At 37.4% G+C, this 15441-nt stretch overlaps 1 protein-coding gene across 1 annotated transcript; it reads right to left on the bottom strand.

Annotated features, from left to right (window-relative positions):
• Nucleotides 1–13518: 13518 nt before the first annotated feature.
• On the bottom strand, nt 13519–13950 carry LOC308344198 (transmembrane protein 230-like; the record flags this gene model as incomplete). The annotated part of the gene is made up of 1 exon (XM_080805694.1): nt 13519–13950. The coding sequence occupies one exon, from the start codon at nt 13948–13950 to the stop codon at nt 13519–13521; it is 432 nt and encodes a 143-aa protein (XP_080661820.1).
• Between the last annotated feature and the right edge of the window lie 1491 nt (nt 13951–15441).

Raw genomic sequence — 15441 nt, forward strand, 5'->3', positions numbered from 1 at the left:
TCGTTAATTACAACAGTCTTACATAATTCATACTTGTTCTGTTTGAGTACAATTTTTTTCATTTGTTTTGTTGACCTTGCCTGACTCTCAACAGTGATAATTTTAAGACATTTGTAAAGTTTTCATTAAGTCTTATGTAATTTGCCCAATGAAATGGGCACCTGGATATTGTGGAAGGTATGCCCTAAATGAGAAGCACGTCAACATTTTGATAATCCACTGTAAATGGCAGCTGAATGAAGTCCAGCTATAGATGTTCAAAAAGTCCCAAGTAAGGAGGTCTGAGCCTCTGAAGACCACCAAGTTAGTCTTTCTTAAATGTACTAAGGTGAGTCAAAGAATATAAAAACCAAAAACGGTTTTGCCAGGGAGCCAGGAAGGACCAAGTGGCCATCTTGGGTTTCCCATAGCCCTCATTGTTGATTTCCGTGATTCAGGAGCAGACTGTTGTCATGTTACAAGGACATCGGGATGGCAAGAACGTGGTAATGAGGAGCCATTTTTTGTAGAAGCAGAATATCCATCAACACATGTACCACAATCTTTATAGATTTTATTGTCCATTGTTAAAGATCTAAAGAGAATTCGCTACAATGGAATTGACAAGAAAGTTTGGTTATTTTTGAGAACACTACATTTTGAGAAAAACTAGAATTACAAGTGATAAGTTGATTTGGGGAATCTTGTTAAAAATATTCAAAAGGTGGGGAATCTGAGTAGCTCAGTCCATTAAGTGGCTGCCTAAGGCTCAGCTCATGATCTCAGGGTCCTGGGATTGAGCCCCGCATAGGGCTCCCTGCTCTGCAGGGAGCCTGCTTCTTTCTCTTCCTCTGCTTGCCTCTCTGCCTACTTGTGCTCTCTCTCTATCTCTCTGTCAAATAAATAAAATCTTCAAAAAAAAAATAAAAATAAAAAAATATTCAAAAGACTTTAAGATACTTGGTCAGATAGGATCATAAGTCATTGTGAAACAATACTCAGTTATCCACTTAACCATGGTGACAATTAAGGACTTTGCAGGCAAATAGATAAAATTAATATAGTTACAGGAATCTTAACTCTTTCCGTAGAAAAGCCTCAGGGACTTCTCAGGACTTTCTATTAGTGGATGGAGTCTAATACTTTGGGAACTGATGACCCCTGGCCAAAATTACTTCTCAGTGGAGAAGTCCCAGGGGAAACCTGCTGGACTGCCTTTGCCCAAAAGGGTAAGAATTTCCCTTCTTGGCGTTTGGAGGGATCCTTCTCTCCTCCTTATTTCTGTTTTTGGCCCTTTCGCAGGCAACCGTAGTACTCCACAGACTGGCCAGGGCTTCTCTCCAGTTTGGTTGGAAGGTATAAGGGTCAACAGGTCAGACTAGCCATGCCCACGAGGGTAAAAGACCTCTTTCCTCAAACTTTTCCCACTCTGTTTCCTCTGAGGTCTCTGTTCCCAATGTGTGGCACAGTTGGCAACAGGTCATCCTGGGTAAATCCACACTTTCCGACTGAGTGGGGACCCTTTCCCGATGTTGGCTACCTCTCAGCTACCTTGCTTCTTGGTGGGATGCCCCTTTGAGAATTGGCAGCCAGTCTTTCTCACTATGGGCCAAACCTCCTCTATTCCTTCTGACTTGCCCTTGGGTTGTATTTTTTAAAACGGAACAAGTTTAACCCCAAAAGACTAAGAAAAAAATGTCCCATCTTTTTATGTCATGTTTCCTGGCCCCTGTACAAACTCCCAGATCAAGAGGTATGGTCCTTCCACGGAACCTATTCTTATAATACTATTTGTCAGCTTGACCTCTTTTGCTGGAGCTCCTCCAAATGGTTGGAGATACCATATATGCAAGCCTTCATGGCATTGTCCCCCAAATCCTGACCTCTGCAAAAATTAGAATGTGTCTTGTTCCGTTTCACAGCACATCTGATCCTGCAGACATTCTAGATGACCCCTCTTTTTTTTCCATCCTTTCCACCCTGTCATCCCCTACCCCTGAAGGCCCAGGTTCTCCTGTGAACTTAAACTGCCCACTTTCAATTTTCCCACAGGTACCCCAGGTAAAAATTGACAGTGGGGAACAAACTGATTGACTTTTAGTGGACACAGATGCAATGTTATCCGTATCCAATCTTCACAGTGATTTCACCAGAATAGCTACCATCTCAAGAAACCGCTTCGTTTGCTCACCCATAAGAAGCAACTCCTCATCCATTCAAGTTTGATCACGAGATTGCAGCAACTCAATCACATCTTCAGGCTCCACTTCCAATTCTGGTTCTACAGATCTTTAATTTGTAAAAAAATATGGAACCTGCAAAAACACAAAAAAGTGAAACACAATCAGATGAGTATGCCTGTAACTGCTAGTGGAACATTAAAGAGGTAATAAACAGAGAGGACAGGAAATCTGGATGGCAGAGGGCTCGGGATGGAACAGTGTTGTTAGAATATATGAAAAATTGGCATTCATTAATCTATGCATTTTTAAAAATTTCTATCTTCCTCCATCATTAATAATATAATTGATGCGCATTTTTGTTCATTTCATGAAAATATATACACAGCCGAATTTTTATAATATTGGCATCGGACATGTGACTAATGACATAGGTCCACCATTCAAGGGTCATACAGAGTAGTTTCAGTGACTTAAATATCTTCTATGTCCCTCTTATTTAACCCTCCATCTTTTCCAACCCCTGGTAATCACTAATCTTTTTACTGTCTCCATGGTTTTTTCTTTTCCAAAATGTCATATAGTTCTGATCCTATAGGATGTAGCTGTTTCAAATTGGTTTCTTTCACTGAGTACCATAGACTAGGTTTCCTACATGCATATTCATGACTTGATAGTTCTTTTTAGCACTAAATAATATTTCATTGTCTGGGTGTTCCACAGTTTATTTATTCACTCACCTACTTAAAGATTTCTTGTGTTCAAGATTTCCAAGTTCTGGCAATTATGGATAAAGCTGCTGTAAACATCCATGTGAAGGTTTTTCTGTGGAGAGAAGTTGCCAGCACCTTTAGGTAAATACCAAGGAGTGTAACTGCTGGATCCTAAGGTAAGAGTATATTTATTTTTGTAAGAAATCACCAACTGCCTTCCAAAGTGTCATTTTGCATTCCCACCAGCAATGAAGAGAGGTTCCTGATGCTCCACATCTTTGCCAGTGATGGGTATTGTTAGTGTTCTCATTCTGGCTATTCCGTTAGGTGTGTAGTGGTATTCCATTGTTTTAATTTGTAATTCTCTAATGACATATGATGTGGAGCATCTCTCCACAGCTTGTTTTTATTTTTTCATTTTTGTTTTTTTAAAGATTTTATTTATTTATTTGACAGAGAGAGAGAGATCACAAGTAGGCAGAGAGGCAGGCAGAGGGAGAGGGAGAAACAGGCTCCCTGCTGAGCAGAGAGCCCAATGCGGGGCTCGATCCCAGGACCCTGGGATCATGACCTGAGCCAAAGGCAGGCGCTTAACGGCTGAGCCACCCAGGTGCCCCTCCACGGCTTATTTTTAAAATTGAGTTGTTTGTTTTCTTATTATTGAGTTCTAGTACTTATTTGTATATTTTGGATAACAGTCGTTTATTAGATACGTCTTTTGCAAATATTTTCTCCAAGTCTCTGCCTTGTCTTTTTCATTCTCTTGACAGTGTCAGGTCACAGATTTTTTATTTTAATTAAGTCCAGCTTATAAATTATTTCCTTCATAGACTGTAACTTTGGTATCTTAATCTTAAAAGTCAGGACAAAACCCAAGGTCATCTAAGTTTTCTCCTATGTTACCTTCTAGGAGTTTTACTATTCTGTTTTACTTTTAAGTCTATGGCCCATTTTTGAGTTAATTTTTGTGAAGGATGTGAGGTTTATGTCAAGATTCTTTTTTTTTTCTTTCTTTCTTTCTTTTTTTCTTTTTTTTTTTTTTTTGCATGTGGGTGTGCAGGTGTCCCAGCACCATTCGTTGAGAAAAATGACCTTCTGTTTTATTGTCTTTGCTCCCTGTCAATATCAATTGCCTATATTTATGTGGGACTATTTCTAGGCTCTTTATTCTATTCTGTTGATGGATTATTTTCTTCTTTTACGAATACTACTACACTGTCTTGATACTATAGCTTTCTAGTAAGTCTTAAAGTCAGGTAATGTCAGTCCTCCAATTTTATTCTACTCTTTCAATAGTGTTGGCTATTCTGGGTCTTTTACTTCTCCATATGAACTTTAGAATCAACTTGTTGGTATCCACAAAATGCTTGCAAGCTAACATCTGTAAAAGGCTGTGGTAAGAATTTCAGGACACCATGTGGTCAAATAAGTGGTATTTATTAGTAGTAATATTGTAATTATTAATACATGTCATCAATACATCAAGATCTTAATCTTATTTTGAATATTGTATTTGGAGACTCTCTCTTAAATACTTATACCTGATAACTTTAATGACACAAATTGTATTTATTTCAGCATTCTCACTTTTCTCTCTTTTATAGACCTACTAAAAGTAATGTTTTTTTCTAAGACATAATTTGATTATTCAGGATACTTAAAAGTAGTTCTGAACATAAAAATAATACATTCATGGGGCACCTGGGTGGCTCAGTGGGTTAAAGCCTCTGCCTCCGGCTCAGGTCATGATCCCAGAGTTCTGGGATCGAGCCCCACATCGGGCTCTCTGCTCAGCGGGGAGCCTGCTTCCTCCTCTCTCTCTGCCTGCCTCTCTGCCTGCTTGCGATCTCTATCTGTCAAATAAATAAATAAAATCTTTAAAAAAAAATACATTCATAATAAACACTTAACTGGTACAGGTATAATGTGAAAAAAATTAGAGCACATACAATTTGAAATCCACTAATCAAATAGGAATATTAAAATAGTGCATATATCTTTTTTTAATTGATTAATTTTTTTAGGGAGACAGTTGCAAGTAGTGGGGAGGGGCAGAGAGAGAAAGAAAATCCTAAGCAGACTCCACACCCATTGTGGAGTCCCACGTGGGGCTCAATCTCACGACCTGACCATGACCTGAGCTGAGATCAAGATTTAGACACTAACCAACTGGGCCACACAAGTACCCCAAAAATGCATATCTCTAAGCCAATTGGTAAAAATGTGTAAACTTATTTAGAATGGAAAAAACATTTTCCCCCATCTAACTTATCTTTTTTATAAGCTAGGAGTGCATGTGTGTTTTTTTGTTTTGTTTTTCTCTGTTTTGGGGAGGTGGGAGAATATATGTTTTTATGAATATATTTTTTAAAGAAAATAAATGGGATATTAGGTACTGTTCTATAACTTACTTTTTTAAACATGTGATAATCATTTCACACCTTTCTAAATTTTGAACATATGTGTATGTGTATATATATGCATATATTTTTTATTAAATAATTCCACAATCTATTGTAATGGCTATTGAGCAAGACTTAGTTTTCAATTTCTTATTTTTAAAACAATGTGACACTAAATATTCTCCTGATGTTGTATCTGTTTAGTTCTTGAGGTAGATATTATGTGTTTGCGTGTGTGTTTTTATATATATGCAGTAAATTTCTAGATGTGAAATTTTTCAGTCAGCAGTTGTGCATATTTAAATTTTAATTTGTATTGTTAAACGGCAATTAATTTATAATATTCCATAATTATTACATTTTTAAGGTGAAAATCTGGGCCAGCATTATAATTGGTGAATTATTTCAGTTGTATAGATATGAAAGGATAATTCTAATACTTTAATCTCAATAAGATAGCCAGTTAAATAATATCTTACTTAAAATATTTTTATTCTGTGTAAACAATTTTCTGTTCAATTATATTTGTAAGTGCTTCATTTTCCAGTTAAACTTTCACATACAGAAGCAGCAAACCAACACCTTTAAAATATATTAAAAACCATATTTAGAAGTTACATATAAATTACCTTGATATGTCAAAGAAAATGAGATGAAGATACAAGCAAATACTATGTCTCAGTATTTTGGCCATTCAGAACAATTTTGTATTTATATGTGTGCTATCTGATATCCTCTTTATGACTTAGCACTTAGATAAAGCACATAAGCATCAAATGAACCATTTAAAATTGGAAATTACTGAATGGGAGAAAATATTTGCCTATCATATATTTGATAAGAGGTTAATATCAAAAGTATATAAAGAACTTAGACAACTCAATAGCAAAAAACAAACAATCCAGTTAAAAAATGGGCAGAAGATCTGAACAGACATTTTTCCAAAGACAGCCACAATGAAATATTACCTCGCATTGTTAGTACGGCTATCAGAAAGATAAGAAATAACAGCTGTTGGTGAGGATGTGGAGAGAAGGGGACACTTGTGCTCTGTTAGTAGGATTGTGAATTGGTGCTGCCATTGTGGAAAACAGCACAGCAGTTCCTTAAAAATAGAACTACCATATGATCTAATAATTCCACTTTTGGGTATTTATCCAAAGAAAATGAAAACATTAACTTGAAAAAATATCTGTACCCATATGTTTATCGGGGCATTGTTTACAATAGTCAATGCATGGAAGCAACCTAAGTGTTTATTGATTAATGAATAAAGAAACTGTAGCATATTATTAGTCACAAAAAAAGAATGATATCTTGCCATTTGTGACAACATGGATGGACCTTGAGGGCATTATGCTAAATGAAGTAAGTCACACAGAGAAAGAGAAAACTGTATAATCTCTCTTATATGTAGAGCCTATATTTAAAATCAAAACAAAACAAAACAAAAACCAAACTCAAGCTCATAGATACAAAAAGCAGATTGGTAAAGATTACAATTTTTTCAGCAGTTTAATGAGTGAGGAACACCATATTTATACCAAACTTTGTATTAGATAGGATTTGAGATAGTTGCCTATATTAAAATGATGTCACTTTTAGCCATATCTGGTTTTGCCCTCCTGATCACAGTAGAGAGACTGATCCTAGAAAAGCCTCAAAGTTGAAAGTTTTAACAGAAGGAATGAGGTTTAAGTTTGCCGAATTCATTCTAGAGCCCTGAAATCTGTTTTGGCCCTTCCAGTCCTTGAGATTTCCCAACATTCGTGCAACACATTCCTTTTCTAAAAAGTTAGTTACCAGAGTTCATTTCTGTTATCTGCAATAAAAACAACAACAACAACAAAGCAAACTTCATGTATGTAGGACTTGAAGGGAAAGGCACGTGGAGGGGCAGAGGCAGAGGGAGAGAAGCTGACTCCCCACTGAGCGTGGCAATTGAGCTACACTAATTCTGAAGGAAAAAAGATGAATTCTGATGACTATGTGCATAACGCATTTGTCCCCCTTCTCCATGGGGGATATATTTCAAGACCCCAGTGGAAGCCTGAAAACACAGATAGTACCAAACTCTATATATACTATGTTATTTCCTATGCATACATACCTATGATAAAGTTTAATTTATAAATTAGGCCCAATAAGAATTAGCAACTAACAATAAAATAGACAAATTATAATCATATCTGTAATAAAAGTTGTGTGAATGTGATCTTTTTCTCAAAATATCTTACTGCACTATTTTCATCCTTCCTCTTGTGATGATGTGAGATAATAAATTGCCCACACGATGAGCTGAAGTGAGATGAATGGCATCGACATTGTGACATAGCCTTAGGCTACTACTGACCTTCTTCTGATGATAGTCAGGAGGATCATCTGCTTCCAGATCATGGTAGGCTGAGTCATTGAAGTCTATGGAAAATGAAACTGTGGATAAGACAGTGGGGGACTACTGTAGATTGCAGCAAATTACAATTTGCCTTTAGAAGTTAAGAGTTTGACAGTAATTCAATGGCAAATTGTCCATCTTGTGACTTGTCCTTTGTTATTCTTCTCATTTATTCCATCTTCTAGTTTTCCACTTGACTGCTTGCTTATTCTAACACAGGACAGGGGGCAGTGAAAGGGAAAATGTCTATCAATCATAATGGAATGCGAATATACTGAACGTTTCCTTCTTTCCCATCCTGAGTGAGCAACTTCACTTTAACATTTTATCTGTATTTGTCCTCTACCATCAAGCATAACCTTGTAAATGCTCACCTTTGGCATTTCACACCATCCCTTGGGTCTTGGGAAGTGCTGAGCTCTCCTTACGCCTGTGCACTGAGTCAAAGAAGTCTTAAACCTTCTGGTAGTGTTGACTTGTCATGGCAGGAATGTGACAGATCTCTGTGGATCAGATTTCTATGGCTCTTCTCCCACTTCCTTTTCCTTCCCAAGGTATGTGGAAAGCTCAAAAAGAGCATGTTCTAGCTATAGAGATCTGGAATTTCCATTAAATAATTGGTTCAGAAGTGGATTATAGACAAACATGAAGAAGGGCCACGGACTCAAGACCTCTGGAATTTCCACGGATGAAACTTGTCTAAGAAATACAACACCTGGAATTACATTTGCATATTCTCAACTTTGTGTCATGAAAACACCTTTAGAAAAATGTTCAATATGTCCTATTTTAATAGTTAAAATCTCTCAAAAGTTTTCATGAAACTTAATAAAAATTAAGATAATTACATATCTTCATATGTAATTAAGATATGTTTAATAAAAATTAAGATAATTACATATCTATTTAAAACATCTAAAGTCACCTATTTTAACTTTCAGGGTGTATATAGATTTAGAAACCCTAAAAGTGTGGTGACATCTTTTTATCATTTTTCAAAAGTTAATGTTGGAATGCCAAGGTGGCTCAGTTGGTTAAGCCTCTGACTCTTGGCTTTGGCTCAGGTCATGGTCTCATGGGCTCTGAGACACAGCCCTGATTTGGACTCCATTCTCAATGGAGAGTCTGCTTGAAGATTCTCTCCCTCAGCCTCTCCCCCCATTCACTGTGTCTCACTCTCTCCCTGTCTTTCTAAAATAAATAAATAAATCTTTTAAGAAAAGTTAATGTTAAAACTTATGACATCAGCCATAAAAGAATTCTTGGAAAGATTTTTCACCAGTAAGGTAAATTTACTTTATGAGATAAAATACAGCAACCATTCTGCTTTGTGGCTTTGATGTTGTAAGCAATATGTTTTTTAGGAGGAAAGATCCATGTCCAGAGTAGAAAACACAAAATATGACATATGTTTCAATATTTGGGACTCCATACCATAAAGGGGACCCTAAAGGAGTTGGTAAATAGGATAAAGTGTTACAAAATGGAAATAAAAAACAATTTAGAAAGAACTTAGTGATTTCACAGAAGTCTCACTAATTTTAGGAATAGATGAGGTAGTGTGATAAAATATTTCTAATTATTTCAAGAAGCAGCCCAGGAAGTTATTATAAATTGAATTCTATCTTGGTGTGACCTGTGCAATGTATTTTCATATTTGTGATCTTTTTATCCCCAATGTGCACTAGGAAGTAGATATTCTTACTACCACTTTATGTAAGAGGAGACAAGGCTCACCACAGTTGAATGCTGTGACTGGGGTTACCAGGACTACATTGTTACTGTGGTAGGCCTATGTGACACTTGGCTCAGTACCCTCACTTTGTATTTCTGACAGCAGAGAGTTGTTTGTATTTGATTTTATCAACCAGATAGAAAAAATATATATATTGCTTGATATAAACATAGTCCAGAAAGATAAAAGAACCTGGATATTGCACATGGAATTTTATTGTCCTTTAGGTCTTATTAGATTTGGAATTTCTGATTTATTTATTTTATGTTTGTTTTCACCAGTGTTTGACAGTTCCTGGTTTGACCATTTAAGACTGGGTACATTCTTTTTAAAGTATATTTGCTTAAGGCCTTTTTAAATAAACATTTTTTCAGGTTATCAATGAGTAAAACTTGACTGGAAATTTCAAAAATGCATGGGCTTAATTTATTCTTAAGCCTTCATATGTCCTTATAATTAAGATAGGCAATAGTAATTTCTTCATTTATTCTTTCATCCCACAAACTTATTCAGTGCTTACTACATTCTGGTTGTCATTCTAAGAATTGAAGGAAACAGACAAAAGTCCCTATTTTCCTACCACTAACATGTTAGGGGGAAAGACAGACACTAAACAATAAATACAATAAATAAGAAAATTGTTTAGCATATTGGAAGGAGAGAAATGAAAAAGTAATGTAGGAAAGTGGTGATCAGAAGTGCAGGAAAGGGTATTAACAGGTTGCATTATTTTTTTTTTTTTTGGCAGGTTGCATTATTAAATAGGGTAGTCAGGGTAGTCCTCATGAACACCTAGGTGTGCCTACATGAATGGGATTTATAGTAGAGTTTTTTCTCATAGTTCAACTTGATTCCCTAACAGTTTCCTCAACTTTTTTAAACTACAAAGAGAAACACTTTGAGCTATAGCTGCCCTGCAGGCTCTTACTCGCACATCTAGTTACACTGATGATCCCTCGTCCAACATCTAGTTTACTCATATGTACATTGTTGCTTCATCATGGGAGTCATGTGTGATCAGCCGAACTCTTTATAGGACCGCAGAAGCACTGTGTTAAAAATCAGCAAATTTCTTCAACAGCGACTGACTAATGAGGATGTGGAATCCATAGTGAAACAGGCTACTTTTAAAAACATGGAAGAAAAACCCAGAGCAAATTATGACATTGAGATCCACTCTCTTGAAAGGGCAGAGAATAAGACTTCCTCTGAAAAATTAATGATAAAGTGATATGCTCTGTTTCAAAATTAGGGACAGTGTCCTACTCTAAGCATGTTCTTTAAAATAGTTTTCTGTGTGTAGATGGGTGATGCTGCAGTCTCCTCTCTGCCAGCATCTCTTGTGCCCAATGACCTGGCCTGCCCAGACAGTCAGCCACGATGACCAGCTGTCAGTCACTGCTGGAAATCCAATCGTGTCAAAAGGATGTTATTATAAGAAATTGGCATAACTTTGAATTAACAGAAGAGCCAAATATATATAATTTATAATTCAGCAAGAGTTGTCAGATATGTGACCTGGTGAACTATAATTTTAAAGTTACTGCACACACTATGCATGCCATATCTGAAATTCAAACAGTGCTCCAGTTTCTAATACTACCTTCTATAATATGACCATGTTCTGATACTCCTTTTGTCTTTATTTGCCTAACTGTTCTCTTTGTGATAAGGTCATCTCTGCACTGAAGTTTACACTATTGACCATATTTGGATCTTTGATACCTAAATTGACATTCCTTCACTGCCATTTTGTAGATTAACCTTCTATTAAAAAAGTACTTCCTTTCCATGACTGTGTCCTCCTTGTAATATTAATTATACACAGTGAAGTTGGGCTGGACTTTTTACCAGTTACTTTTCAGTGGACTATTTTGTATAGTTTATGTTTTCTAATAAGAGGGAGGATTGTAAAGGTGTATCAAAGCCCAAACAAATTACAGCTCCTGTTTTCCATGTTCATTTTGCACAATCTCAAGCTAATATTTAGAAATATACCATTTTTTCCCATTAGGTACGTGTCTGGTCTGGGTACATAATATAGTACCAGCGGAAGACCACCAAACTCTTAACTTGGGTATGTTTCGTGCATCTTAAGGGTTAACACCCTTGAGAGTATCTTTCTTCTCCTTGATGAGTTGCCAATATTCTTTGTCCAGGGAATGCACTCTTTTATCTTTCATAAATCTAAGCCTATTCAGGCATTCACTCATTTTCTTATGCTTCACTTTATTGCACTTTGCTGATAATTGCATTTTTTACACATTGAAAGTTTGCAGCCACTCTGCATCCAACAAGTCTGTTAGCGCCACTTCTTCATCAAAAGTTGCTCACTTCATGTCTCTGTGTCACATTTTGATAGTTCTCACAATATTTCAAACCTTTTCATTGTTATTATATCAATGAACTGAAAGCTCAAATGATGATTAGCATTTTTTAGCAAGACAATATTTTTAAATTTTCCTTTTAGAACAGGAGAGAGGTGGGGGCGGAGGAGAGGCAGAGGGAGAGAGAGAATCTTAAGCAGGCTCCAGGCCCAGTGCGAGCCCAACATGGGGTTCGATCTCATGACCTTGAGGTCATGACCTGGGCTGCAATCGAGAGTTGGATGTTAAACAAACTTAGCCACTCAGGTGTCCCAATTTTTAAATTTAGGTACTTACATTTTTTTTGGACATAGTGCTATTGCATACCTAGTAGACTACAATATAGTTTACATGACTTTTATATGCACTGGGAAATCAAAAAATTCATTTGACTCACTTTATTACATACTTGTTTCATTGAGGTAGTGTGGGATGGAATGAATCCACAGTATCTCCAAAGTATGCTTGTATTCTTTATCTACAACACTTCAGAAAGTATTTCTTTTTATAGGATGATATCCTTTATTCTTAAAAAATATGCTGCTTCATCAGTTATCTTTAATCTGGAACTACAGCCTTAACTGCAGATATGTCCCCACATTCAGCCCTTTTCTCCAGATACTTTACTTTCTCTAGAAAGCCAGATGTACCACAGAACTAATGACACTTACTATAGGCCCTTTGCTATGCATGACACTTAATTTTGTATTTTCTTAAGAGTCCCCTCCAAATTACATAAGCCTTAGGTGCCACAAATCCTGTATCTGCCCTATTCTTACATAGGACTCAAGAGGAAAAGACTCACATGAATAGAAAACAATCCAGTGACCTGATTTAAACTAAGAGATTTCTTTATAGATGAGCAGCTTCATTCTCTTGGGTTGCCACCTTTTCTAGGTTAACTCGAATGGAAGCATTTCCCTTGTGGCTTTAGTCAATTTTATGCGCTATCTTCTATAAAATCCCATCTTACAGTGAGGAATTAACACTTTGGTGAACACCTCTGTGCAATGTTGTTAATATAAATACTATATTTGACCTCTACAGAAACCTCAAACAGTAAGAATTATGGTCCCAAACTCTGTCTTAGAATATTAGGATAATTTGTTCAGAGTTACACAGCTAAAAAGTTGGCATCTGGGATGTAAAACCACTTTTATCTCACTCTACAGCTCCACACAACACAACTGTATTGTTCTCTTTATTTCTCCTACATTGATATTTGATTTTACCAAGATATCCATAGACTACAAAATTGACGATAAGCATGGAGGATAAAATACTCAGAAATTTTCCAAATAAGTTACTTAACTAATATGAAAGTAGACATACTGCATTTTTCCATTTGCCACAAGATAAAATTATTAACGAGGACTACTTAAAAGAGATGTTCAGCTCTAAATAGGGTGGTGGGGGCAACATTTTGTTCTACAGAATAACATCACTTTCCAGCACACTTAACGTTGCTTTTCTTCCACTCTGTATATCCATGTGGAAACATTTGTCAGGGGTGTAAGCCAGGGCCAGGAAAACAAATGGCACACTTCTTAGCTTTCTGTTTGGCTAACTGTAAGCTCAGTGAACATTTGGGGGATGAATTTATAAGACCTGGCCATAGTTTTGCTACATATCTATAGAGCTGTAGAGTTCCTTAGTCCCGAGGCATAGGTTTCCACAGCCTCTCCCAAATGCCTTAAGGCTCCGGCCAGCCCCCTCCGAAAGTCCTCTTCTCCTGGCTGCGGTGGGGGCTAGTCATCGCAGGTCGGAAGGTCACTGAAGGAGTAGCCTTGGCAGCCTCGGTGCGCTCTGTAGGCGATGAGCAGGTGGTAAAACCCGGGCAGGAACACCAGGATGCCAACAATCAGAACCGGAACGGCCCGGTTGGCGCCCACTTTGCTGATGTGGCCCGCCAGCAGGAGGCAGCCCATGATAACGAGAAAGGTACCAATCAAAAACTGCGCGGTGGCGCAGGCAATGGCCTTATAAGGAATCTTAGTAGAGCTTCTCTTAAACTTTAATATGTGAGCTCTCACTGTACATCTTTGCAACTTAAAGCTCGCTTCGGCAGGTAATGTTTCCTTCTGACGATGAACGTGTCCACTGTCAGTGCTGGAGAGCTTTGAGTATTTCACTTTGCTACTGGGGATCCCGGCAGCCACGTTGGTGCGACTGGGCACCATAACAGGCGGAGTGGGTGGCGAGCTCGCCCACTGCAGCGGGCGGAGGCGTCAGGGCCCTCGCGCCCACCCAACGGCTGCCCCGAGCCCCGCGGAGCCTCGCTTCATCATCTCCCTTTCATTTAACTCCCCCTAAAGAACTGTTTCTGCAAGACGGCCGTTTTCCTGATGGATATTCCTCTTTTATCGTCAAAAGTTGCAATTACTTTGATAGTCTGATGTTATATTGGCGTCTTTATTTTCTTAGGGCAGTTCTAGTCAACTGATTCCCTTGTCATTACAAGTATTCATATTGAGTAGATTAGCTTACATTCAGTAGAGTTCAATCACTCAATCTCATAGAATTTCCATTTTCCGTTCATGTTCGTCATCACGTCCCACATTTGCCTCTCTTCTCTTCCATTGGTCTAACATGCAGCACAATTAGCTAATTTGATCAGCCTCCAATGGCTAACTAGGGGACAGGAGAGATGTGACCGTTGCCATCAAACCTGGCTGAAATCCTGGCTCTGCCTCTTCTTAACTGGATATCCGTGGTCATAATGTGTATCTAAAAGCCTAGTTCCTTCTGTAAAACAGGGAAGGGAATCTTAACAGGCACTGCAGGAGATCATTGTGTGTATTTACTGAATGAAGGATGCAAACTGCCTTGCTTCTAGAGGTGGCCCCCATGGAGCTCAGGTCCTGACATGATCAAGGGCAAGGCATGTCCAAAGACTTTAAGGCATTTCATGCCTAAGTTTTGACTCATTTTATAGATAACAGCAAGTTATATTGCCTGAACATTGAATTGGCTGCCTTGTGGGAGTGATGTGTCCTTTAGAATGGTAGGGTTTAATGAGAAGTGGTGTGGTCTTCTGTTAGGCTGTCGCTGAAGGGGTTCCTTCTTCATGAGGAGTTGACTTGGAGATCTCTAAGTTCTCTCTCAACTCCTAGAGTTTGTACCTGAGCTGCAAGTTCTGCTTCAAGCATTTTCTACCAACCAAATATAGGATTTCTCTCACTTCTGTGCTCTATGCCTACTTCTTATTAACCTATCCCTTCTTACTAGTTTATAATTCATCATAAAATTTATCACCTACTATATCCACGATCTCATTTAATTCAATTTAACCTCATTTGGAAGGTGTATTTTAAATTCTACCAATGAGTTGTATTTTTTAAGTGTATTCTTTTATATTTGACCAAACTTTACCCAAACTAGAATATAAAGCTTCTTTACAGAAGTAATGGTGTATCTTCAAAGTCCTCTAAACCATAGAAAGCCTAGCACTAAGCCCTCTGCTTTTTGTAAACCCAGTGTTTACAAAATATACTACAAATAGAATATAACTACTTAAGATAATTCTTCCTATAGCTATTTAAATTATAATCTTCCCTTTATTTACAAGGCATTTTATAAGGTACAATCTTGTCTTTCTAACATATCTCAGAAATACAAAATTTGATTTACATTTTTGGCCCATGGTCACACACCTAGTTAATAGCAAAGCT

This window comes from Martes martes (assembly GCF_963455335.1).
Source record: "Martes martes genome assembly, chromosome: 6".
NCBI lineage: Eukaryota > Metazoa > Chordata > Mammalia > Carnivora > Mustelidae > Martes > Martes martes.